This window comes from Pezoporus flaviventris, unplaced genomic scaffold, assembly GCF_033815535.1.
Source record: "Pezoporus flaviventris isolate CSIRO_AGI_PZ_B2104156 unplaced genomic scaffold, CSIRO_AGI_Pfla_v1 ptg000078l, whole genome shotgun sequence".
Taxonomy (NCBI): domain Eukaryota; kingdom Metazoa; phylum Chordata; class Aves; order Psittaciformes; family Psittacidae; genus Pezoporus; species Pezoporus flaviventris.
Genome location: NW_026892626.1, coordinates 15,381,574 through 15,402,356, shown reverse-complemented (window position 1 = coordinate 15,402,356; position 20,783 = coordinate 15,381,574). Strand labels below are relative to the sequence as shown.

Below are 20,783 nucleotides of genomic sequence, written 5' to 3'. Positions count from 1 at the left end.
TTACAGGATTTCAGTGTTTGATTCTGTTATATGCATTGTGTATGTAAATGGTACAGAATGTACCAACTTGTTCACAACAATCGCATTACCAAGTAAAGTGATTGTATCAACATGTCGAGGTGGTGACGATGATTTAAGAAGTCCAACATTTGGTCTTAAAAACAGATTATATTATTTATAAAGATCTGTGGGTGGGAATGAAGAAGCAAAGCTCATCTGTCAGGAGAACAAATGAGGAATGTGTAACTCCTCCAAGGCATAATGACAGCAGAAAGAGGGATACTGTTTAAAGCTGATGAAGAAGAGAATTCACCCTGTTCATATATAGAAGCCTGGACAGAAAACCTCAGTATATTTCATTACAAGATAGAAAAATACACTCGGTCTCATGAACAATGGTATCTTTACTGTTCAATGCAATTCTTCCTATACCTCTGCATGTCTGAGATAATAATTCCAGGTTTGCATCTGGTTTGAAAATACACCCAACAGAACCTAAATACAGGTTTCAAATCCTTTTTGAAGTAAATGGATGGACTGAAGTTCTACTGTAGGTGCTGCTTATGATGCATCTGATGTTATTGTGAACTTAAAAGCTACTTTACAAAAATCCATATGCATTATTTAAAGGATAAGCATTCTCTCACACACACACATATATATAAATACCAAATATTTTTCTTTTGTTCTTTTGAACAGAGGTTACAGCATTCATATGTCCCTTTTGTCACACAGACATTTCTCAGCTAAGCCTCTCAAGCTACCCCACACTCAAACCTTTCCAGAACCCCCTGGACAGCTACCACCAGGCCATTTACTGAAGAGCTTTGATCCAAAGTTAAACAAAACTTGTAATCAAACAGCAATTCACTAATTAGACCCTTTTTAACTCCACTGAAACTTAATTAAGAGCTTTTTGTCGGGGACATACCTGGCCTTCAACTATCCACTTGGAGATGGTGGTTTTGCCATCATAGCCTGGCCGGAACTGAAGCGTGGCAGAGCGAGGGCTGATGTTGGAAATCACCAGGTTGGATGGAGGACCTGGAAGCTCTGAAGAAATAGAAATGTAAATGAGTGTGGAAAAGCTCTTTGTCTAGGGCCCTGTAACACAGGCTGACGTTCAGTGTTTCAGCATATAAAATACCCTGGTAACAATTGCAACAGAACAAATAGTTGTGGGGTTTTTCTTTTTGGTAGACTACTACTATATTTGGTAGACCATTACAGCATTACTCTTTCTGCTGCTCTGGGCACCCACCACATCTTTACAGATCAAATGAGAAAAGTAAGAGCCCATCTACAGGATTACTACTACTATTTTAGAGAAGCTGCACAAGTGACAAAGCGTGGCGGCTCAGGGAGGAAGGTACTTCCCAATTCCAGATCTGCCAGTCACTCACCAGGTCACCTAATTCCACTGTACTTCTGTTTCTCTAGAATCAAAGAACAATAATTTTTACTTACCTCTAAGAGTACAGACAACTATGACGTATTAACAGCAGAATAAGACTCTAATTTTAGTGTAGTGAATGGGGAAGACTTTGTGATACTTACATTAGCCTATAATAAGATGGGGTTTAGAGAGCATTTCTGATGCCTGAATAAAGTAGATTTTGTTGTTGTTTCACTTCTATTCCGGATAAAGAGGGTGACCTTCTACAAGGAAGAATCTGTGGCCTCAATCAGATTTTTCCTTCCCATCAGTCAAGCTCACAGCAGTATGTACATTTTTAATATTATCTGAATTATCAGCAAAAGCAAGCCCAGCAAAGAGATTAAATATAGATTGCTTAGAATAAATTCCCAATAGTACCTGCTTTGGTAAGTAATGGAAATTACTTACCAATTATCAGTAATTATTCATAATACTGCACTATGTGCAAATGCAACAGGTAAAAAATAAACAGCTTTTTGGCATATACTTCAAGTCTGCACAAACCCACAGTATTTCTTGATTCTTGGTTCAAGTTTGTGGGAACTACAATCAATAAACTAACCCTGACCAAGCAGGATAATGCTGTTATCTGGCTAACAACAGGGAGCATGGCATTGATCCAGTCTACAGCTTGTCACAATTACCTGTGATTAGGGAAAAGAAAGGCAAACATACTTCAAGACATACAGAAAAGTTCAAAAATACCGGAAAAGGTAAAATGTGGATTACCCTCAGTGATGTACAGTAACTGCTCCACTTTTGGAAATTCTACTTCTATAACCTATACATTAACTGAAATTGCTTGTTTGCGTGAATTGGCTTTTCAGTTTCCTTTCTAGACTGGTTGAGGGAGAGGGTAGAATGTTAAAACCAAAATGCAAACAAGGCTGAATTTAGAGGTGCCCAAATGGTAACTCAGACAGTGCAGCACAGGACAACCTCCTCCCAAATCCTTCTTGGGCCACAACTCCCTAATCTTGTAAATAAGATTTTAGTTTCTTTATACAAGTGAGCTCTTATAGGTGACATAAGCTATACAGCATAGAAATGAAAAAACCTTTCCCATATACAAACTCTATTTCTCCCCCAAAGCAACACTTTTTCAAATGATTCAGGTACATTCTTGTGTTACTTTGTAAATGTCAAGAGATTTTGTATGGCATCCACTTTATTACTTTGTCCATTCCTTCTGCCACCCCTGTAACTTTTTTTGTATTTGTATTAAACAGCCTAAACTTTCCGGTAATCTCAAATTGCAAGTTTGTCCATGTTCACTTTTTCACCTATTCTAAAAATGAAATTGGTGCAAAGAATTCCAATGCTTTATAAATAAAACCATTTTTATTATTACTGAATCAAAATAATTTGTGATCTTTGGAACACAGAAACTTGAAGATTCATAGAATGGTTTGGGTTGGAAAGGACCTTAAGATCATCTGGTTCCAACCCCCCTGCCATGGGCAGGGACACCTCACACCAGACCATGCTGACCAAGGCTCTGCCCAATCTGGGCTTGAACACTGACAAGAATGGAGCATTCACAACCATCTTGGGCAGCCTGTTCCAGTGTCCCACCACTCTCCCAGGAAAGAATTTCTTCCTTATGTCCAATTAAAATTCCTTGTTCTATCAGTACAGTCTCTGATGAATAGTCCCTTTCTGGCATTCTTTTAGATCCCCTTCAGATACTGGAAGGCTGCTATGATGCCTCCACGCAGCTTCTCTCCTCCGGACTAGCCCTAGCCCCTCCAAACAGCCCTATTTTAACTTGTTTCATGCAGTTTCACCAACCTGGAGGCACACCAGAAGAGATGGTGGAAGACGTAACCCATCCACTCCCTTTTGCAGTCACAGCTGCCACCTCAATGGTGTAGGTAGTGAGTGATGACAGCCCTGTGATCTTGTACTCCAGCGTGGTGTTAGGTAGCACGCGGGCAAAACGAGACTCATTCCTGCCATACACCTCCCAGGAGATCTGGTACCCTGAAAAGCAATCACACAGAAGTCAGGGGGCTCTGAGCAGCGGTGGGCTCTAGTTTTTCTTCTAAAGCACAGTTGCACAATAACCTAGACACTGGTAAATTCCTTCATCTGCAAGACTTGCTTGTGATCCATGCTGGTATGACTTTTTTCTTACTCTGCTCCATTGTGGTCACCTTTTATAAGCAGAAAAAAAGGTTGAAGTAAACATTGGCTACAATACCCAAGTATTTTTTCTAATCTTCTTATTTCCAATACACAATTGATGTACGTACCCCATCTGGTATCATCTACCCCCCAGATTACAGAGGGAGGAGGACATGGAGTCTCAACAGACTGTCTCTTTTTATGATGATAAAGTGCTTATTATGAACTGGCTAGAAAATCTGGGGATAATCTTTCTGAAGGGTGGTCTCGCATTCTGTGAACTCTGTGAAACAAATAGGAAGAAACACTGGAAAATACAACATCTTCTCACCAGCTGGAATACCTAATTAAAAATCTGTGTGTGCTTAGTAGGGCTATCCCCCTTCCAGGCTGAAGTAACCTTTGCTGCTGTATATCTAGAAATACTTACAAATCTGACAATAACAATCAGGCAGGAATAATGTGGAAATCTTCTAGGAACTGAAAAACCTCTACTTCCCACTGCTTGTTCCTTGCACAAATCTTTCAGCATGGTGAATCATTATCCTTTCTTTCAAAACCACAGTGTAGCCCATGTATTGTCCAAAACTGACTCACCTTGACCTCTGTATTATTCTTCTCTCATAACCAGGCTTTCCTTTTTGTCACTTTTATAACCATTTGCCTTGCAAGAACTTTTGAAACTTTCTACTGGCTGATTTGCTCAATTTTACCTCCAGATCTGCTTGTCCTCCTCCTGCCCAGCCCCACTTTATTCTCGTTTGAACCCATTTGAACCTCCCTGTGCCAGTCTCCAGAAAGATTGTCTGAAAAGTTTGCCTGATTGCAGCTTTCTTTTGTGATTTGACTCGGGGGGGAAAAGCCACAACACAGCTCTTGAATGCCTGTGAAATGGAAGTGAGTGTAAAGGACTAACAGAAGGGAACCCCACTGAGTGAACCATGCATGAGGCAAGCTAGCTAGAGAAACTCCCTACTGGGTTCCTGTTCCCATCATTTAAGGTGAGGAATTCAGCCCAGTTGGGGGGCTTGAGGGTTTTTTTTTTATCTTTAAAAATATCACGACAAGCTGATTAACATATACAAATTGTCATAGCAAAATACCTTATGGCATTAATCAACACGGAAACATCAACTCAAAAAGCATGGTGAGACAAATATTTCTGTGAGTTTAAGAGGTGTGAGCTGTTATCCTTCCTCTAAGCTAGCTGCCATCACTGACAAGGATTCATGATAATCTAATTTTGCATGAACAAATAGTCACTAATTGCGTTTCAGGTAGAGGGCAGAGATACAGAGAGGTGATACTTCACTGCAACTGCTTGCCTGACTTTGCACTAGCTAGGGGAAAGGGAAAACCTCCTGAATGCTCACCTGGAATCAGTTTTAAGCAAGTGTCTGAATGGGATTTGATTAAGTCAGCAATTTATCAGTATCTCGGCGATACTGTGGCATTCTGATGCTCTCTGAAAAGGCTTGAGCATTGATTACCAGGGATCAGAGTTTATATATTACAGGCAAAATTATAGTCTATATGAAGTTTCTGACAATGTTTAAGCACTCTACTGCTTTTCTTAACAGAGAGCAAACAGAAAGGTGGAGGGTGGCTGTTCACTCTGATGCTCAGTGAAAAGGCATGAAGGAGTTGTGAACAGAATGATGATCACCCTCCTACACCCTTTCTTTTAGAACCTGTGGGCAATGTGGAAGAATGAGGAGTCTGAGGAAGGTGCAGTTGTGCATCTCCCCGCTTCCCAACAGAGGACACAAACCCAGCAGCTGTGCCCCCAGCCAGCAGAACATCCATGTGCAGTCATGGATGGAGCAGAGGCTGGGCAAGGGCCGTGATACAGCTCATCTGTCTGCCTGGGAGCTGCGGGTGACCTGGCTACGCCTGCTATGAACCTTACACATAGGCTGGCAGAGGGAATTGAGGAGTGTCACCTCAGAATAAAACAAAACAGGTTGCTCAAAGCAATAAATAACCAGAAGCAAATAAGCAGGGAATTTTTAATGCTCTCTCTATCCATTTGTGGCTTATGAACAACAGAAAGCTTCATCCACCATGCATTAGGCAATATGAAGTGATTGAGACATCTTCTCTCACGTCTAGTAATATTCGGATATACATCAAATGATGGCAATTATTCTTTGAACATTTTGTTTTCTCCCTTGTGACCACAGGGATGAGACCCAGCTTTCTTGCCCATTAGGTATATAGTTTCTATGTATTTATTTTCTGAGAAAATATTCACCAAGAAAAATATCCTGACTTCATACGCAAATTGAAGACAAGGCAAAGAGGCATCATTTACTGTTGGATATTTCAGTCCCAAATGTACAGTCAAATTCTAGTCATATAAAAAAATGCAAATAGAAAACAGATACACACAGAGCAGACACAAAGCCAAATGTAATCATGCATAGCAAAACCACAAGAAAAAATGTTGAAGGAAAAGAACAACATCCACCATACCCCCAAGTAGCACTTAAGCCACAATGACTGACAGATGGGCAGGACTTTAGGACATGTGGTTGGTAAAAATGTGCTTGCTGTTTTACAGATGTGAGCACTGCCAGAAATGTGCACAGGGGAGCCCACGGCCTGCACTGAGAGTGTTTCTTCTGGCTTCAGTGTAAATGAGAACAGAATAGGTGCCACAGAGCCTTCCTGTATGCTTTGGCACTCCACCCTCGCCACAAGATGCTGCCTAACGGAAACTAATGACCAGGGGAGTTTCAGAAATAATTTTCTGTTGATCTGGAGTAAATTCTCTACAAGAGAGCAGTACATCCAATCACAAACTGTCCGTCTACATCCAGATCCTCATAAATCAATGTTTACCGAGAGAATGAGGAAGATACTGAAATTTATAGCCAGAGTAATGGGCAATTTCCCAGCACAGGCAGCTGCCGGGCACCACCCTTCGCGCCTTCTTCCTCCCAGCTCTGGTGCAAGGACCAAGAATGTCCAGTAAAGGTATCAATGAGCAGAAATGATGAATAATTGCCTCTGTGAGCCCTCAGGTCTCCAAGCAGCCATCTATAAACCTTTCAGGCACTCAGAGCATGAACAGTTTTGCTGTTCTTTTCTTCTATCCCAAATGCAATTTGCCTCATTTAAGGATATTTCTTTTTCCTTCAATACTTTGCTGGCCTTTTTTACTCTGGTGTTTCTTTATGAACTACAGAGCTTATTGAGTTCATTCTTTCTGAAACAATTTGCCCCAAAAAGTCCATCTATGTGTTCCACCAGGTTTCAACCCATTCTGGGAGGCAGCAGCTTGTTTCTAGCAAAGCAATTCTGGAACAATAAGCATAATGCTGCTAACTTGTGCTTAATAAGGATGAGTATTACATCATCTTAGAGAGCTAGGCTGGATTTAGGTACCAAAATTTAAGCACTCAGGCTTGAAGGCTTTGGCCACCTTCACTGAATCAATACTGCTCTTCTTTCAGAAGTCATTAGTTTCTGTTCTCAAGCCACTTAAATCAATGGATATTTCAGGGAGGTTACCATGGTATACAGGCATAAGGTGATCTGCATAAAGACTCCACATACACTATAGACAGCAAAAAGACACGTACAAATGGTGCATGTTACAGGTGCACAGAGAAAACATTGACAAGTGCAAGTCCTACCAAAATAATTAGACCTGTCAAAGTTAAAATGCTTCAGGAAATCAGACTGACAGAACATTTTAATGTTCAGGAGCCAGAAAGTCTGATATTTTTTTAACTGCTGAATCATATTTTGTTCGTATAAATTATATATATAAATTTTTAAATGAAACATTTCAACGTCAATGCTCCCAAAGCAAAATATTTTGATCCATGTGAAATGATAGTCTTCCTTCCCAAGTATGATTTTTAACTCCAGTAATTTAAAATTGGGAGCTTTTCTGTACTTCAAAACCTTGAAAGCCTTTGTTCAATGGAATGTCTATCCTGTGCAGCTCTAAGTTTTCCATCTGAAAACAATATTGTCCTGTTGATAAGAACTAGGGTTTTTCTCAACTACTTATAGCTTCCTTTATGAAAAATAATGAAGTTGCTGATGTTGTATCTACGCTGGCATAGAGTAAATAGATAAATAGATTGTCAAATGGTAAGCTCATCAAAGAGAAACAAGAGAGGTTTGAACCCTTGTGATGGTTTATACAAGATTAAGTAATGACATGCAAATTCTGTTACGCAGTCCACAGCCAGACCACTTGATCACAGATGAAGGATTCCACTGATTTCAGGCTCAGGCTTGATTGCAAATCTTAGCAATCCCAATACAGTTTTTGCAGCTGTAAACTCCATGTAGGAACCCCCCACCCAAACAGCAAAGACCAAACACTATCTCACCAAGTTTCAGAGATGCAGTAACACAGGTGGTAGTCATGGAAGATTTAACAAGACCAGAAACTCCATGGGGTGCTGATTTCCAATACAGAGCTGCCAATAGTGACCACAATCATGAAGTACCAGTAATTGGACCCATACTTTTTATAACGTGTCCTAACTGACATTTCAATTACAAAAAAGAGGGAGCAGGAAACCAGTGCTTGCAGTAGCCAGATCTCCCTAAAAGATCTCCCTAAAAGCTCTATTCCACAAACATTTTTTCACTGCAATGGTACATTCCACCATACACGCACTTAAACAAAAAGAAAGGAGATAGCAGCCGATACTTGCCTGTAATGATGCCATTTTTCTCCACTGGTTCCTGCCAGCTGACCTTGAGAGATGTGTCCAGAATCTCAGTAAAACTCAGATGTCCCACTGCTCCTGGCTCTGGCAATCAGAAAAGAAAATCTGTTAACAGTAGAACCCCACTTACTTTTGATCTGATTCATGTGGCAAGGGTAGGGCTGAAGAAATTAAACACTGAGCCAGGGCCAAGGGAAGCCTTCTGGAAACATCTGTGAAAGCTGTAGGGAAGAGTAGAGAACACAAGGTGGTAAGAAGCTCTCTGGCTACCATCTCAAAAATTATTTTATCCAGTATTCATCCTAACTGTGCAGCGAACTAAAGAGAGTGGCAGCAGGAGACTTGCACACAACTTGTTCACTGCCTGCCTTCTTGAGCTAACCTAATAAGAACAATCAAGCTGGCTATCCTGGAAGTGCTTGTGTTTGCTCTTTTCCCTTAGTGATGGCATTCAGCATTTCCTCATGCCTCTGTGGTAGCTTATCTAGCCTTAGGTCTGTAGCAACATCACCAGCACGCCCCTCATATGAAAAGAGCCTTTTGCCTCTGCAAGGTCAAAGCTACGACAAAGTCACCGAGCCTCTGCTTGGATAGGTTCTCCTAAAACAACCCTAAAAAGTCCAACATAATGGCAACTGTCTTTTGGAAAATGAACACAAGTGTGTGAAACTTTTAAAGGATTTTTATGATGTAGCTCAAGAGCTCTTAAAAATTTCAGCTCCCCAGTGTGCAATGAAAGAGTATAAAATGGAATGACTGTCAAGAATATGCCATCCTGACTCAATTTTGATCTTCAAGGAAGACATCCTGACTGATTTTTGATCCAACTGCTGTTCTCTCTTCAATCGTTGTACTGGAAAAAGGAGTTTTTGTTCACTTTATATTCACTGTGCTTCTGTCACTGGATCCCTGCCCGAGTATCCTCCAGCTCCACTGACATCAGTTGGCAATTTCTCGTCTGCAATTTCATATTTTGTTTCCTCTTCAATTTAGTCCAGTTTCTCATTCCCCTCCAGCTATGATGAAAAAAAAACCCCAAGCCTGCCAGTAGGTCAGCTACAACCACATTTGCAATTCTGCAATCCTAGTGAGGAAAATTTCCAAATCCATTCTGCAGTATCTAGTAGTCTAAGCATTACAGAAAGAAGTGCTGATCTGGTACTGATCTCGGGAATACCCAACAAGAGCACAGCAATTATGTGCTATTCAGGACTATGGATCTGCAGACATGCAAACCTCATACTCGCAAAGCTTTACTCCAATTAGCTCCTTCAGTTGCAGTCCAACTTTCATGTCATCATGAAAACCAGGTGCAGGTTACTCCAAGCCAGGATGCAATGCTTCTGACTGGACATCAGATTTTATTTGACCTACAGTTCATCAGCAAACGGATCTGTTTGCACTGTTTTTTTTTTCCTAAAGGATTGCCTAACTTTGCTATATAGACAGGAAATTATCACCTGAAAACATGAACATCAGTCCTTTCAAATATTTTTTCCCCACCACATAAATCCTGAAGCAACTTAGATTTAACAAGTTCTCTGCAAAGATGCATTATACCATCCTGCACTTGACTTCTCTGCCACCAAGAAAACTGAGGAAAACAACTGTGAAGGATTAAAAAGGAAAAAAGAAAACTGCTCATCTTTACTGCTGAGGCTCCTTGCAGCATACAGCTGCCTGCACCAAGAAATGTTTTAAATGTCTTACAAAATACAACTCTAGTTTTCTCTTGATTTATGCTTCATGATGGAATTTCCTTGTGTTTAAAATGGCACTTGATCCCAACCTCTCTCTGAGATACCCTCAAGGTCTTTGCTGTGCTCCTTCTCCCACTTTTCTGCAAAGTCTTTAAGGCTCATTTCTGCAGCCTTGCCTTCAGCAGAAATATTAATAGACTCTTTCCTCTTCCCAGCTGATCCATTTTCACAAAATCTTAGTAAGTCATATCTTTGGTTTCTTATTCTTCTTTACTCACTGAAATTAGCCACAGGTTTCAAATGTTGTTGGAGGGAGAAAGACAGATGAACCCAAGACAGACAGTCGAATATATTTACAAACCCTCAAAGTCAAAAGCTCAATTTCCGTAGGAAAACAGGCAAAAAAGTTAATACTACACAGAGGAATGTAGTGCATGTTTCTCACAGAATCATACCTTTTCTCCACGCTTTCCCTTTAACCACAGATGAACAAGTATGAGTTCATATTCATGGTTCACATGGATTTCTGTTAGGTAAACTGCTATCTCTGTGATCTTCTAACAGTCAAAGGTTTAAGCCTACAATCTGTTCTTGGGGCACAGGTCTGGCATATGGAGAAGACTAACCACAAAATGAAAATCCATGGGGAATTATTTGATTTTCTTCATGTTCTTTCGGAATATCTCATGAAAAATTGGATTAGTACTTGGAGACTTACTTCTGTGAATGTAATGACAGAGTTATCTTTACAGGAACACTGACTAACATAAAAGATGCCTGTTGAAGCAAAGCACAATTTCTAAAAACAATTCCTTCATGGATTTATTGGACTTTTTTTCCTTCTGATTTGGATCTGTAAACATGCAGCATTTTTTCTGATGAACCATGACAGGAAGATACTGAAGCACTGGCCGGAGCCAAGATCACTGTGGGGACACAGTTAGCTGTGAAGGCCACCGCAATTTAGTTGTTATCTGCATCAGATGCACACTAGACTTGTTAGTTGCAAATATGTCTTCAGCAAAAATTTCCAAGGGGCCACAGAGGCCAAAATATTTTCTGATGCAGGGAAGAATTTATATGCTGAACTATCTATTTCATTTTCTTTCATCCTGACTCCAGTTTTGCAGAATGAAAGTTACTGCATTGTTATGATTCTGGTCCCTTTATACAAATAATTGCAATATAACATAAATACAGATATTTTCAATATATTGATTAACAGAAGAAAACAATTGAAAATTAAATATAAACCTGTGGCTGCCCTAACCCTGGCAGTGTTCAAAGACAGGCTGGATAGAGCTTTGAGTAGCCTGGTCTAGTGGAAGGTGTCCCTGACTGTGTTAGGGGGTTGGGACTAGCTAAGATAGTTTTTAAGGTCCCTTCCAACCCAAACCATTCTATGAATCATTGACCTCCACAGGAAGTTCCAGTGCTCAGTTCCTCAGCAGATCACTTCACATTTACTTGGTGCCTGAACATGGATTTAAGAGCATAAGGATTCACAGACATAAACAACACGTTCTGTGTTAGCTGAACCAGACCATGAAGCTTCCAGCTTCCATCAAATTCAGATTTAATCCATAATGAAAAAAACATTAAATATCATTAATTTGGCTAAAGGAACACAACTGGACAACTGGCTGAGGTCGTTACGCAAAGTAACTTGACAAGAGATTGCAAACTGACTGTGAACCTGAGGTCAAAATTTAAGATTTAAATATTCTGGCTTTAAGTCCAAGCAAACAAAATCTCAGCACTGAGATTCTCCACGAGTGCTGAGTACTCACTGTCTTCAAGGGTGCGCAGGAGCTGGGGTGTGCTGCGTGGTCCATCGCCAGGTGTGGTGAAACACAGAACCGATGTGTAGTAAGTAGTGTATTTCTTCAGGTTGGTGATGCAGCCACTATGAACACCATGAAAATCTGGAGCAATGGTGACTATAGTCACAGTCTCTGGAGTATCCACTGGCCATGCCAGAAGCTAGAAAATTCAAACATGGATGAGCTCTCATCAGAAGTTGTGTCTATTTGGAATCAAAGCATGCTTGGCTGCCAAACCCATCTTAATCTGATTGTGAAAAAACAAGCAATGCTGTTAAACTACTGTCAGCTCTGACGCTGAACAGATGGATAGAACACCGTTACTATGAGAACTGGAGGGATGTGTGTAATACTAGTGATGGGAAATATACAGATACCATGGAGGTACTGCAATCCTCAATTTTTGCTACTGAACAGTGCCAAAATTATAGCAAATTATTATTTGTATGACACAAGTCTTTTGGCTTTCTCTGGGCTGCTCTGACTAGCATGGACAGGCTCTGCTGCTGAAAAGAAGCTGAAGGAAGAAAAATACTTTCAGTGCTACCCTGAGATAAATACTTCCTCTTATTTTGGGATTACTTTAAGATCCCACTAGTTAGAGAGGTTAGTGGGATAAGGGGGGGAAGGATGAAGGGGACACACATCCCTCTACCCCTCTTCTACGCCCTCCCCAGTATACCATTGACCAGCCTTGCCTAACAGGCTAAGAGTATTTCAGCATTGGGTGGTTTGGGGATATCTATCCTGTGAATGATTCAAGCAGTTCTGGAACTACAGAAAGAATAGAAAATGGTTGGAAAGATGATTACTACAATTTTCAACACCTGGGTCCCAAAAGTTCAACTTCTGAAGACATTTTCAGGCATTTAAAGTAACATGCTTGTCAGATGTGCTCAGTCCTTCAAGATTTCATTTATCTCCGTTGATCTTCTTGGTGATGGATACGTTTTAGAGTGGAGTACCTTATGTGTAGGTACTTAAATGAGGGCTTAAAAAATTCATTTTTGGCAAATGACTTTGAAATTTTAAAACAATTTTTGAAATTGCCTGAACAAGCTCCAGGATCTAAAGCTTGAAAGTGCTGATGAAATTTTTATTTTGTCCAAAAATCCTTATGGTGTGGCCTGTTAAAATTCTAGGCCTTACTCAGTGTCTGTGTAAATCTCACTCCTTGCATTGATTTCAGGCTCATAAACATGAATAGATGCCTGAAATTAATGAGCCACAGTTGACAGTTTTGCCAATGTCTATAGTTTCCGATAATCAGAAAGCAGTGGGAGGACTGTAAGGAGTAATTTTGTGAGGGATATTTCATATTTGCAAAGGTGCACTTTACAACTTCTTGAAATGCAAATAAATTGCAAAGAAATGGTAAAAATGGAAAATGGCTGATGGGATAGTAAGTTTTATTTTCTTTCCTAAATCACCTTTGTGGATTACGGTTGGCACTTAAAACTTTGGAGGACCCGATCGCTCTTTTTTGAGTATATTTCATTGCACATTCTTTGGGAAAGGTGCAGGAAATACAGGAGAACAATTCTGTCAGTTAAAGGAAAAAATGGGTTTCATCCTTAAGGAAAGGAAAGGCACAGCTTTGACTACTACAAGTGATTTATAAACTATGCAAAAAACTATTGGAGTAACTGACAGACATGCTCTCACAGTCTTCGTAATGCAATTCACAACCCCTGTGAGAACCAGGAATGATAAAGTTGTTGCAATTTACTGCAAAGAAATCCAAAGAAAAAAAATTTTGATCATTTCAAAAGTTTTCACTGACCACTGACAGATAAAATCATGGTTTTAATTATTTCATACCATTACGAAAGAAACAGAAACATAAATTAGGGGCAGCTATGCAATGAGACTAGGGATCTTTAGACTGAAACCCTGTTTGAATAAAACAAAGAATCAAAATCACAAATATGACATTTCCAAATCTGACTGGGCTCACAATGCTTGGACTTGCACCAGAAAATTATAGCGCATTGGAGACCACTAAGCCCCAAAAGTGCTGTTATTCTCCAGAGTCTGAACAGGAGCCAAGTACTACTTCTGTATTGAGGTTTCAGGATACACTCCTGCAGCCCCGTCAGTCACCTAGTCTTGAAAGCTGATACTGTCTCTGGGAAAAACAGACATACACACGATCTTAAAGGTCTTTTCCAATCTAGTTGATCCTATGATTCTATACATGTACACAGTATTTCAGCAGTGGGAGTCTGAAAACATTTAATGAGAAGAAATCTGCTCAAAAATACTAAAGCTCCCATGCATGCCTCTGTCTCAGTTTCTCCATCACTTTGAGAGATGCTCAGAGAAGGATCAAGCCTTGTGAAACTTCTTAAATCCACCTACAATCCCCCAATTCACAGCTTGTCTTCTGAACATTCTTTTCAGCCCACTCAACATTCCTGCACCTAACACCTAAATCCGCCTTCCTCCTCCCTGCTCCTAAACCATACCTGTCCTCCCTTTCCCTGCTCTGTGATTCCTACAAGATTCCTCTTTGTTCTTTCCATGAATGTTTTTAAACCCTTCACTTATTATGCCCCTACTGCTGAACCATTGAAGGAGTTTCTATTAAACAGTCCTTCCTGAGAGACAGAAATAAACCACTCCAGTTACCTTCTCAGCATACACTCCACTGGTCAAAGTACCAACAAGTGCTCTGTTAAGCACTCTCTGCTCTGCGTACTGTAATAGATACTGCCAGTTGCCACATCAACAGGGACTTGCCATGCTAACTCCATGTCATCAAGCATGATTAATACATTTTACATTCTTACATCTCCCATATCATCACAGCAGGAAAGTTAAGACAAATATTTAGGGTGATGTCTTGGTTTCTAATGAAACTACTGGGAATTTTGCATTAGAGTAAATAGAAATGTCAAGGCTGATTTTCAGTGGCATGACGATCTGTATCTCCTGTGTTGACTTTCCAGCCTGTTTGACATTGAACTGTGTTTTGGCTTTGGAAACTCTCCAGATAAATGACAAAGGTATTAAGACTTTTAGTCTATGACATATTCCTTTTTTAGAACTTACATAAATGGCAAATGTTAGGAGCAACAACTGCTCCCTTCTGACTTCATTCTACTTCTCTAAGATACCCCTGAGGATATATAGTCACTTTGGAGATTCAGAGATTATTAGATTCAACTTCTAATTGTTATCTACCAGAACTGCTAAGGCAAATGCTATTTGAAGTCACAGAAATCTTGTTTTTATTTACCTTGTATCCTTGGTTAATACCATTGATGAACTGTTGGGGTGGAGGGGTCCAGAGGAACTGGATGGTTGTAGAGTTCACGGCTTCCACTTGCACATTCTGTGGTGGAGCTGTAGGCACTGAGGCAGCAGAGAGGGAAAGAAAATAAAACAGTGTGGAGGAGGGATGAGGGGACAAAAGAGAAAGATGAACACAGCACCCACTAACTGTCACTTGCAAGTCATAAAGTAATAACAACCTTGAGAGAAGAATGCACTTCCTGTGCAAGAGTAGCCAGCAGTGACTTGGAAAGAAGAGTAATTGGGTTAATTTCTCATTCTGTATTGGAGATTCTTTCAAGGAGAGGGGGTGAAATGATTTCTGTAGCTTATTATTCCACAGCTGAGTTTCTCATAGAGACTTGACATAGAAGCTAGGTAATGATAGGTAAACACATCTCTTTCAATTATCCATGACTGCACAGAGAATGAACAGCTTCAAAAAGAGATTTCTTGGGTCTTAATACCACTCAATTCCCCAGATCAGACAAAGAAACATGGAGTCTGCACAATTAACAGTTCTAATTGAGAATTATAATCTGGCAACAGCATCTGTTTGTTATTTACTGCTGCTTAAGAATTAAGACCAGTCGTATCACACACAATAATGATTTTTCTTGGGAATTGGAGATGTTCTCATTTTATCTTGATATGATATTCATTCATGTATATTGAATTGATTACATATATTCTGAGCCAATACATCTTCTAATCTACTAGAAGTTGCATAAACATTTTAAGCCAAGTATTTAATTAGACAGATGTTTTCTCAATACAAAAAACTCACCATAGAACATAAAGGCTTCAAACAACAAAAAAATAACACCTAAATATTTTGCCATTTAATATAATGTCTCTTTAAATGCCTTCCAGGCAATTTCTTCAACTTATTGCTTTAGGATGTCATTTCTACAGTTCTCAGAGGAAAGAATACTAATAGACAGGTCTAAATTTCTGAAATTACCAACCTTATAGGAAGTTTAAGAAGAAAACTGCTATTTGAGTATAAAAAATGGACTAATACACTTTGAATCCTATAAAATAAGTTTAATAATGCTTCAAAAATATTACTATTGACAGTCATGTGCATTTGTATTCCACAAAAAAAGGAACTATCCACAAGTGGTTTTGAAGCCTGAAAAGCTTTGCTCCTTCTGCTTCCAAGGGAAAACTTGTACCAAAACCCAATGATCTATGATTCTAAAAAGTATCCACAATACCCACTGAGAATAGTGGTTTGCTCCATACTTTTCAAAAACAGGTCACAAACTTTTAAAGCTTCAAAGCACTTTTGGAAGATGAGTCTTTGTACGGAGAAGAAATTAAGTTCAAACATGTAAAGATGCCCCTTTTTCCACCAAAAGCTGTTTTGTTTGAAAGACACATAAAGGGTCACTATTCTTAACTGGTGTACAAGCCACAGTAAGGCTGCAGCCAACAGAGCTAGGGCAGGGTACACTTATCAAAGACATTGACAACCTCAAATCTCAACACAGAAAAGTGGAGAAACCCTTAAAGATGCCAAGTTTGGAATGTCAGGAACATCCACTTTCATGCCCTCTGTCATTAAACCCCCCTGATGACTACACCATGGCTTGAAAATTTAGCTCTGCCTATATTTTTAACCTCAGAAACCACACACTATTCAGAATTTTCTGACCCTAATTTAAAACCTGATGTCACAATTTATGAACTGCGCATAATTATTGAGTTCTAATAGCAGAATTTATCTGATACTCCTCTAATGTCTCATTAGAATCTGGGCCCTACTTCCTGCCATGTATCATAACTCTCTGTATGCTTTGTGAAGGTTATAATATCATCTTAATGGCCTGTAGACATCATAAAGTTTTTGTACTTAAAAGAGATTCACCAAATCATCCTGATACAGAGTCATAAATATTAAAGTAATGACAAGCTGCTTTGGCTACAGTCCCCTACTAAAAAGTATTTTTGTCTTCTTCATGTCCTTTGATGAAACTGTTTATTATGAGAGCCACAATATATGTTTCAATTTGGTTTTGTGTGCAGCACTTCACATAATTAATGGTTAAAATGGTTAATGTGAACCAGATTTCTTCCAATCATCAAAATTCTTTCTTTCCTTCATATTTGCATATTCAGATAATGTTAACAGCCAGAGTTTTGTTCTTGTGGAAGAAAAAAGCCTCCAAGTTAGTTTTTTTATCAGAAAGTTACCTCTATTTGTAGATGCTAGGTTGATTTTATAATGTAATTATTATACAGAAAATTTATACATAAAGCCATGTGTTGCTCAGTGACAGCCACACTTGAAGAAATGTAGAATTTCAGCAGTGGTAGTAAAAGCCTGCTTTTCCCAAAGCATAACATGCACAAGGAGACCTGAGTTGACAGTACAACCACTCCCAGTGCCTTTGGTTTCCTGGAACATAAATCAGCATGCACATTGCTGCTTCATTTCTGTGGCCATTATTTTCTTTAGCAGAGGATCCCACAGATGCTGTATAAGGAACAGCAAATTTCCAGTGATTTCAAAATCAGAAGGATTTTATTCTAAGGGTTTGATGAGTCTTTAAGATACATTTCTACTTAACATTTTCAAACTTAAACGTGGAAATTCAGGTTAGATACAAGGAAGAGTTTCTTTACTGTGAGTGGTGGGGCACTTGAACAGGTTGCCCAAAATAGTGGCAAATGCTCCATCTCTGGCAGCGTTCAAGGCCAGGTTGGACAGGGCTTGGTGCAACCTGCTCTAGTGTGAGGTGTCCCTTGCCCATGGCAGGAGGACTGGAACAAGATGACCTTAAGGTCTTTTCCAACCCAAACCATGCTGTGCTTCTATGATTTCAAAATATTGAAAATTGCATCAGCAAGCTCCAAGTTTTCATTTGCAGTCCTTAAAGTCCCCCAAAAAAGCTCAGGCAGGCACTCCAGGACAGGTTTAATAGTTTCAGAAATGTGGATAACCAAATACATTAGTTATTTCTTTCATTAGGAGTTAATTTCCTGAAACAAGAACAAATGATCATAGCACAAAAAGTACCTGCTCCAAAAGGAAAAATAGTTAAAATTATGAAGAGAAAGCATAAAACATTCAGAATGTTGTGAATCATTATTTATATTACAATTCCTCTTTGGACATCTTTATTGAAAAATCAACATCTGCATCTCAATGAATGCATTTAAAAGATGGAAAGAACATGGTCCATCTGATATGCATAAGCTTAATTATACTGCAGAAGACATAATATATTTTATATTTTTAGTCAGTAAAATATTGGCATTATAATCTCAAATCTAAGTGCCAGTATGAAGCTCTCCTTTTATGTCCTGATATTAAAGCCTTCCTTGGGTATCTGAAGAGTTTTGCATTTAAAAAAGAAAAGAAGTTTGACAGAAGCTAAATAAGAACTGATCTCCTAGCCACTTCAAAACTCAAATACTTTTCTAAGATCATGGTTAGTATCTCACTGAAACTGTACCTGTCCACACAATGGATTTTCTAATTTAGTGGTAGATATCTATTGTCTCCCTGCAAGTATCTTGACAAGCAGTATGGAAGCTACCAATGTCAAATAAGCGTTCCAAGAGCAATCCTCAAGCAGCTACATTCTTAGTCTTTAAACCTGTACTTCATCATGTTTGCACTCCTGAACTGTCTCACAGCGGAGGTCCATCTGGGAGTCATCTCAGAATCGCAGATCAAATTGGTCAGACAAAACCAACTGTTACTTTCTTCCCAATAAAGCTCACGTGGTTGGAAATCTGTTAATAGCTCAGCCACTGGGACTGCAAGTTCATGCAAAGCATTACAAGTAGAAAAGGTCATAGAAGCACTCTCTATAAAAGTCATTAAAAGGGCTTTGCTGATGAGCTAATGGAGAGAAGGCATTATGGTTAAGCATGTGTACATGTAATTGTTCTGTCTCTAGCTACGTGCAAATAGCATGTAAATCCTGCAGGGATTCTGACAGCCAGACTCCTGGGCTTAAATACAGATCTTTAGCAGAGGCTTGTAGAAAAGTCTCCTACTTCTCTGGAGTGCCTGATCTTTGAAGTAGCAGCTTCCATACCTCAAATAAGGCAGACTCGGGGAACGTCAGGTTTTCCTATATGTGAAGATTTGGTTGTTCTTTTAATGAACTGGATGGAAGTGCTAAAGCTGCACATTCCTGGTAGGAACGGTAAGGAGAGTCTGCCATGGAGGCATGAGATTCCTCCCACAAATTCTATTCCCCTACAGGCCCGGCTGACACCTTCTGCTGTGCTATGAACTGCAGCATGTGTGTAGAAAAAATGGTCTGTACAATTCTACACATGCCCATATTTGAAATTCAGTACTATGAGGTTTGGCACTACCTGATGAGTTTTGCTTCCTGAAGCTGGGAAATGCCCTCTTCCTTTCTTGCATGCCTCTCCCAAGGACAAGATTTTATTTCTTAATTAAGAGCTGGGGGCCAGGACCTCACTGAGACAACTGCTCTTTTCACACCCTTTGTCAAATCATTTAACCCCACCCCACCCCCAAATCTCCCAAAACAACAACCAAACAAAAAGAAAGCAGCAGATGGCAAATGACACCTAACACTGACAAAGCAGAGAGATAAAAAATCCAGCCACTACAATTCCAACCTGCTTCTGCACAGGGGCAGCTGGGCCCAAAATGGCCATGGATGCTCCCCAGCGGTCGGTAGGTTCCCAAAAGGAAGTGAATGAGGAAGACAGTTTTGCCAAAAATATGTGAGGGAAAACTAAAGGAAGTATCTTTTTAGTGAGATGAAACTGAATGGCTGCAGAAGACTCTCCTTATTCAGAGATTCCTTTTTCAAGATTATTTCCTATATAAAGTAGGAAGCTTTCAGGCAGCCAGGTTTTCTCTAGGGTTTTTGCCTCAGTCTTATAAACGTCTCTGATTCACCTCCCACTGCCTGACGAAGAGACTACTTTGGACCTGGCTCATCTTGCTTTAATCTTTCTCTCCACACCCTCAAGACTCACTAATCTGGTGACTCTTCCACGTTTTAATGCAGGAAGGGCCCTTTTCTCAGGCTTTCCTATCCTTTCAAAGTGTCCATGCAAGGCACAGGAGGGAAAACAAAACAGTAAGAACTAAACGGTGAGACCTATGAACTTTAGGACATAAGACTGGCTTTTGGGATATGCATCACAAGAAAGCTGTAGCACTCTTAATAGAAACAAAAGTGGGCTAATGTTAATACAAAGAGCCTAAGGAAAGTTTAGTGTCTGCTTTCAAACCTTGCCTTACCTAAATCTAAGGAGCAGTGTGAATTTTTCAAAGACAGAGAAGTTCAGAAGTATTCATGATAGTGAGATAAAAGGAACAGACCCAAAATAAAGAATGGAAGCTTTTGCTTTCTCAAATCAACCTGCTGGAAAAGGTAAACATGCCCAATAGTACAGAGCAGAGAAAATATCATCACCATCCAGAAAGATTCTTATATTTCTCAGAAATCTATTCTATAAAAAGGTATCGAAAAACTTCAGCTTTCATATGTTACTGGAAAGTCCTGCACAACACTGTTTAAATAAGTAAAAACTGCCCTATGCAGAAGGCTGGCACAAATCCCTGTGAAAAGTAACATCAAAGTAAGGAACAGCTGGAGAAACCTCTGATGAAGAAAGATCTGTATATACAGAGCATCAAAGGATTAGGCTTAATATCACTCTGAAAAGACTTTCGAGATTTAGTGACAGTCAACCTGCCTGACCTTAGTGTGAG

At 39.6% G+C, this 20,783-nt stretch overlaps 1 protein-coding gene across 1 annotated transcript in view; it reads right to left on the bottom strand.

Annotated features, from left to right (window-relative positions):
* SDK1 (sidekick cell adhesion molecule 1) overlaps positions 1 to 20,783 on the bottom strand; it is a 418,839-nt gene that overhangs the window by 95,668 nt on the left and 302,388 nt on the right. Inside the window, exons 19-23 of the mRNA XM_061473901.1 lie at positions 15,027 to 15,142; positions 11,753 to 11,945; positions 8,248 to 8,346; positions 3,230 to 3,421; positions 932 to 1,053 (exon numbers count right to left, since the gene is read on the bottom strand). Of these exons, the coding sequence (XP_061329885.1) occupies positions 932 to 1,053; positions 3,230 to 3,421; positions 8,248 to 8,346; positions 11,753 to 11,945; positions 15,027 to 15,142 (722 nt within the window). The remainder of the gene's footprint in view (positions 1 to 931; positions 1,054 to 3,229; positions 3,422 to 8,247; positions 8,347 to 11,752; positions 11,946 to 15,026; positions 15,143 to 20,783) is intronic.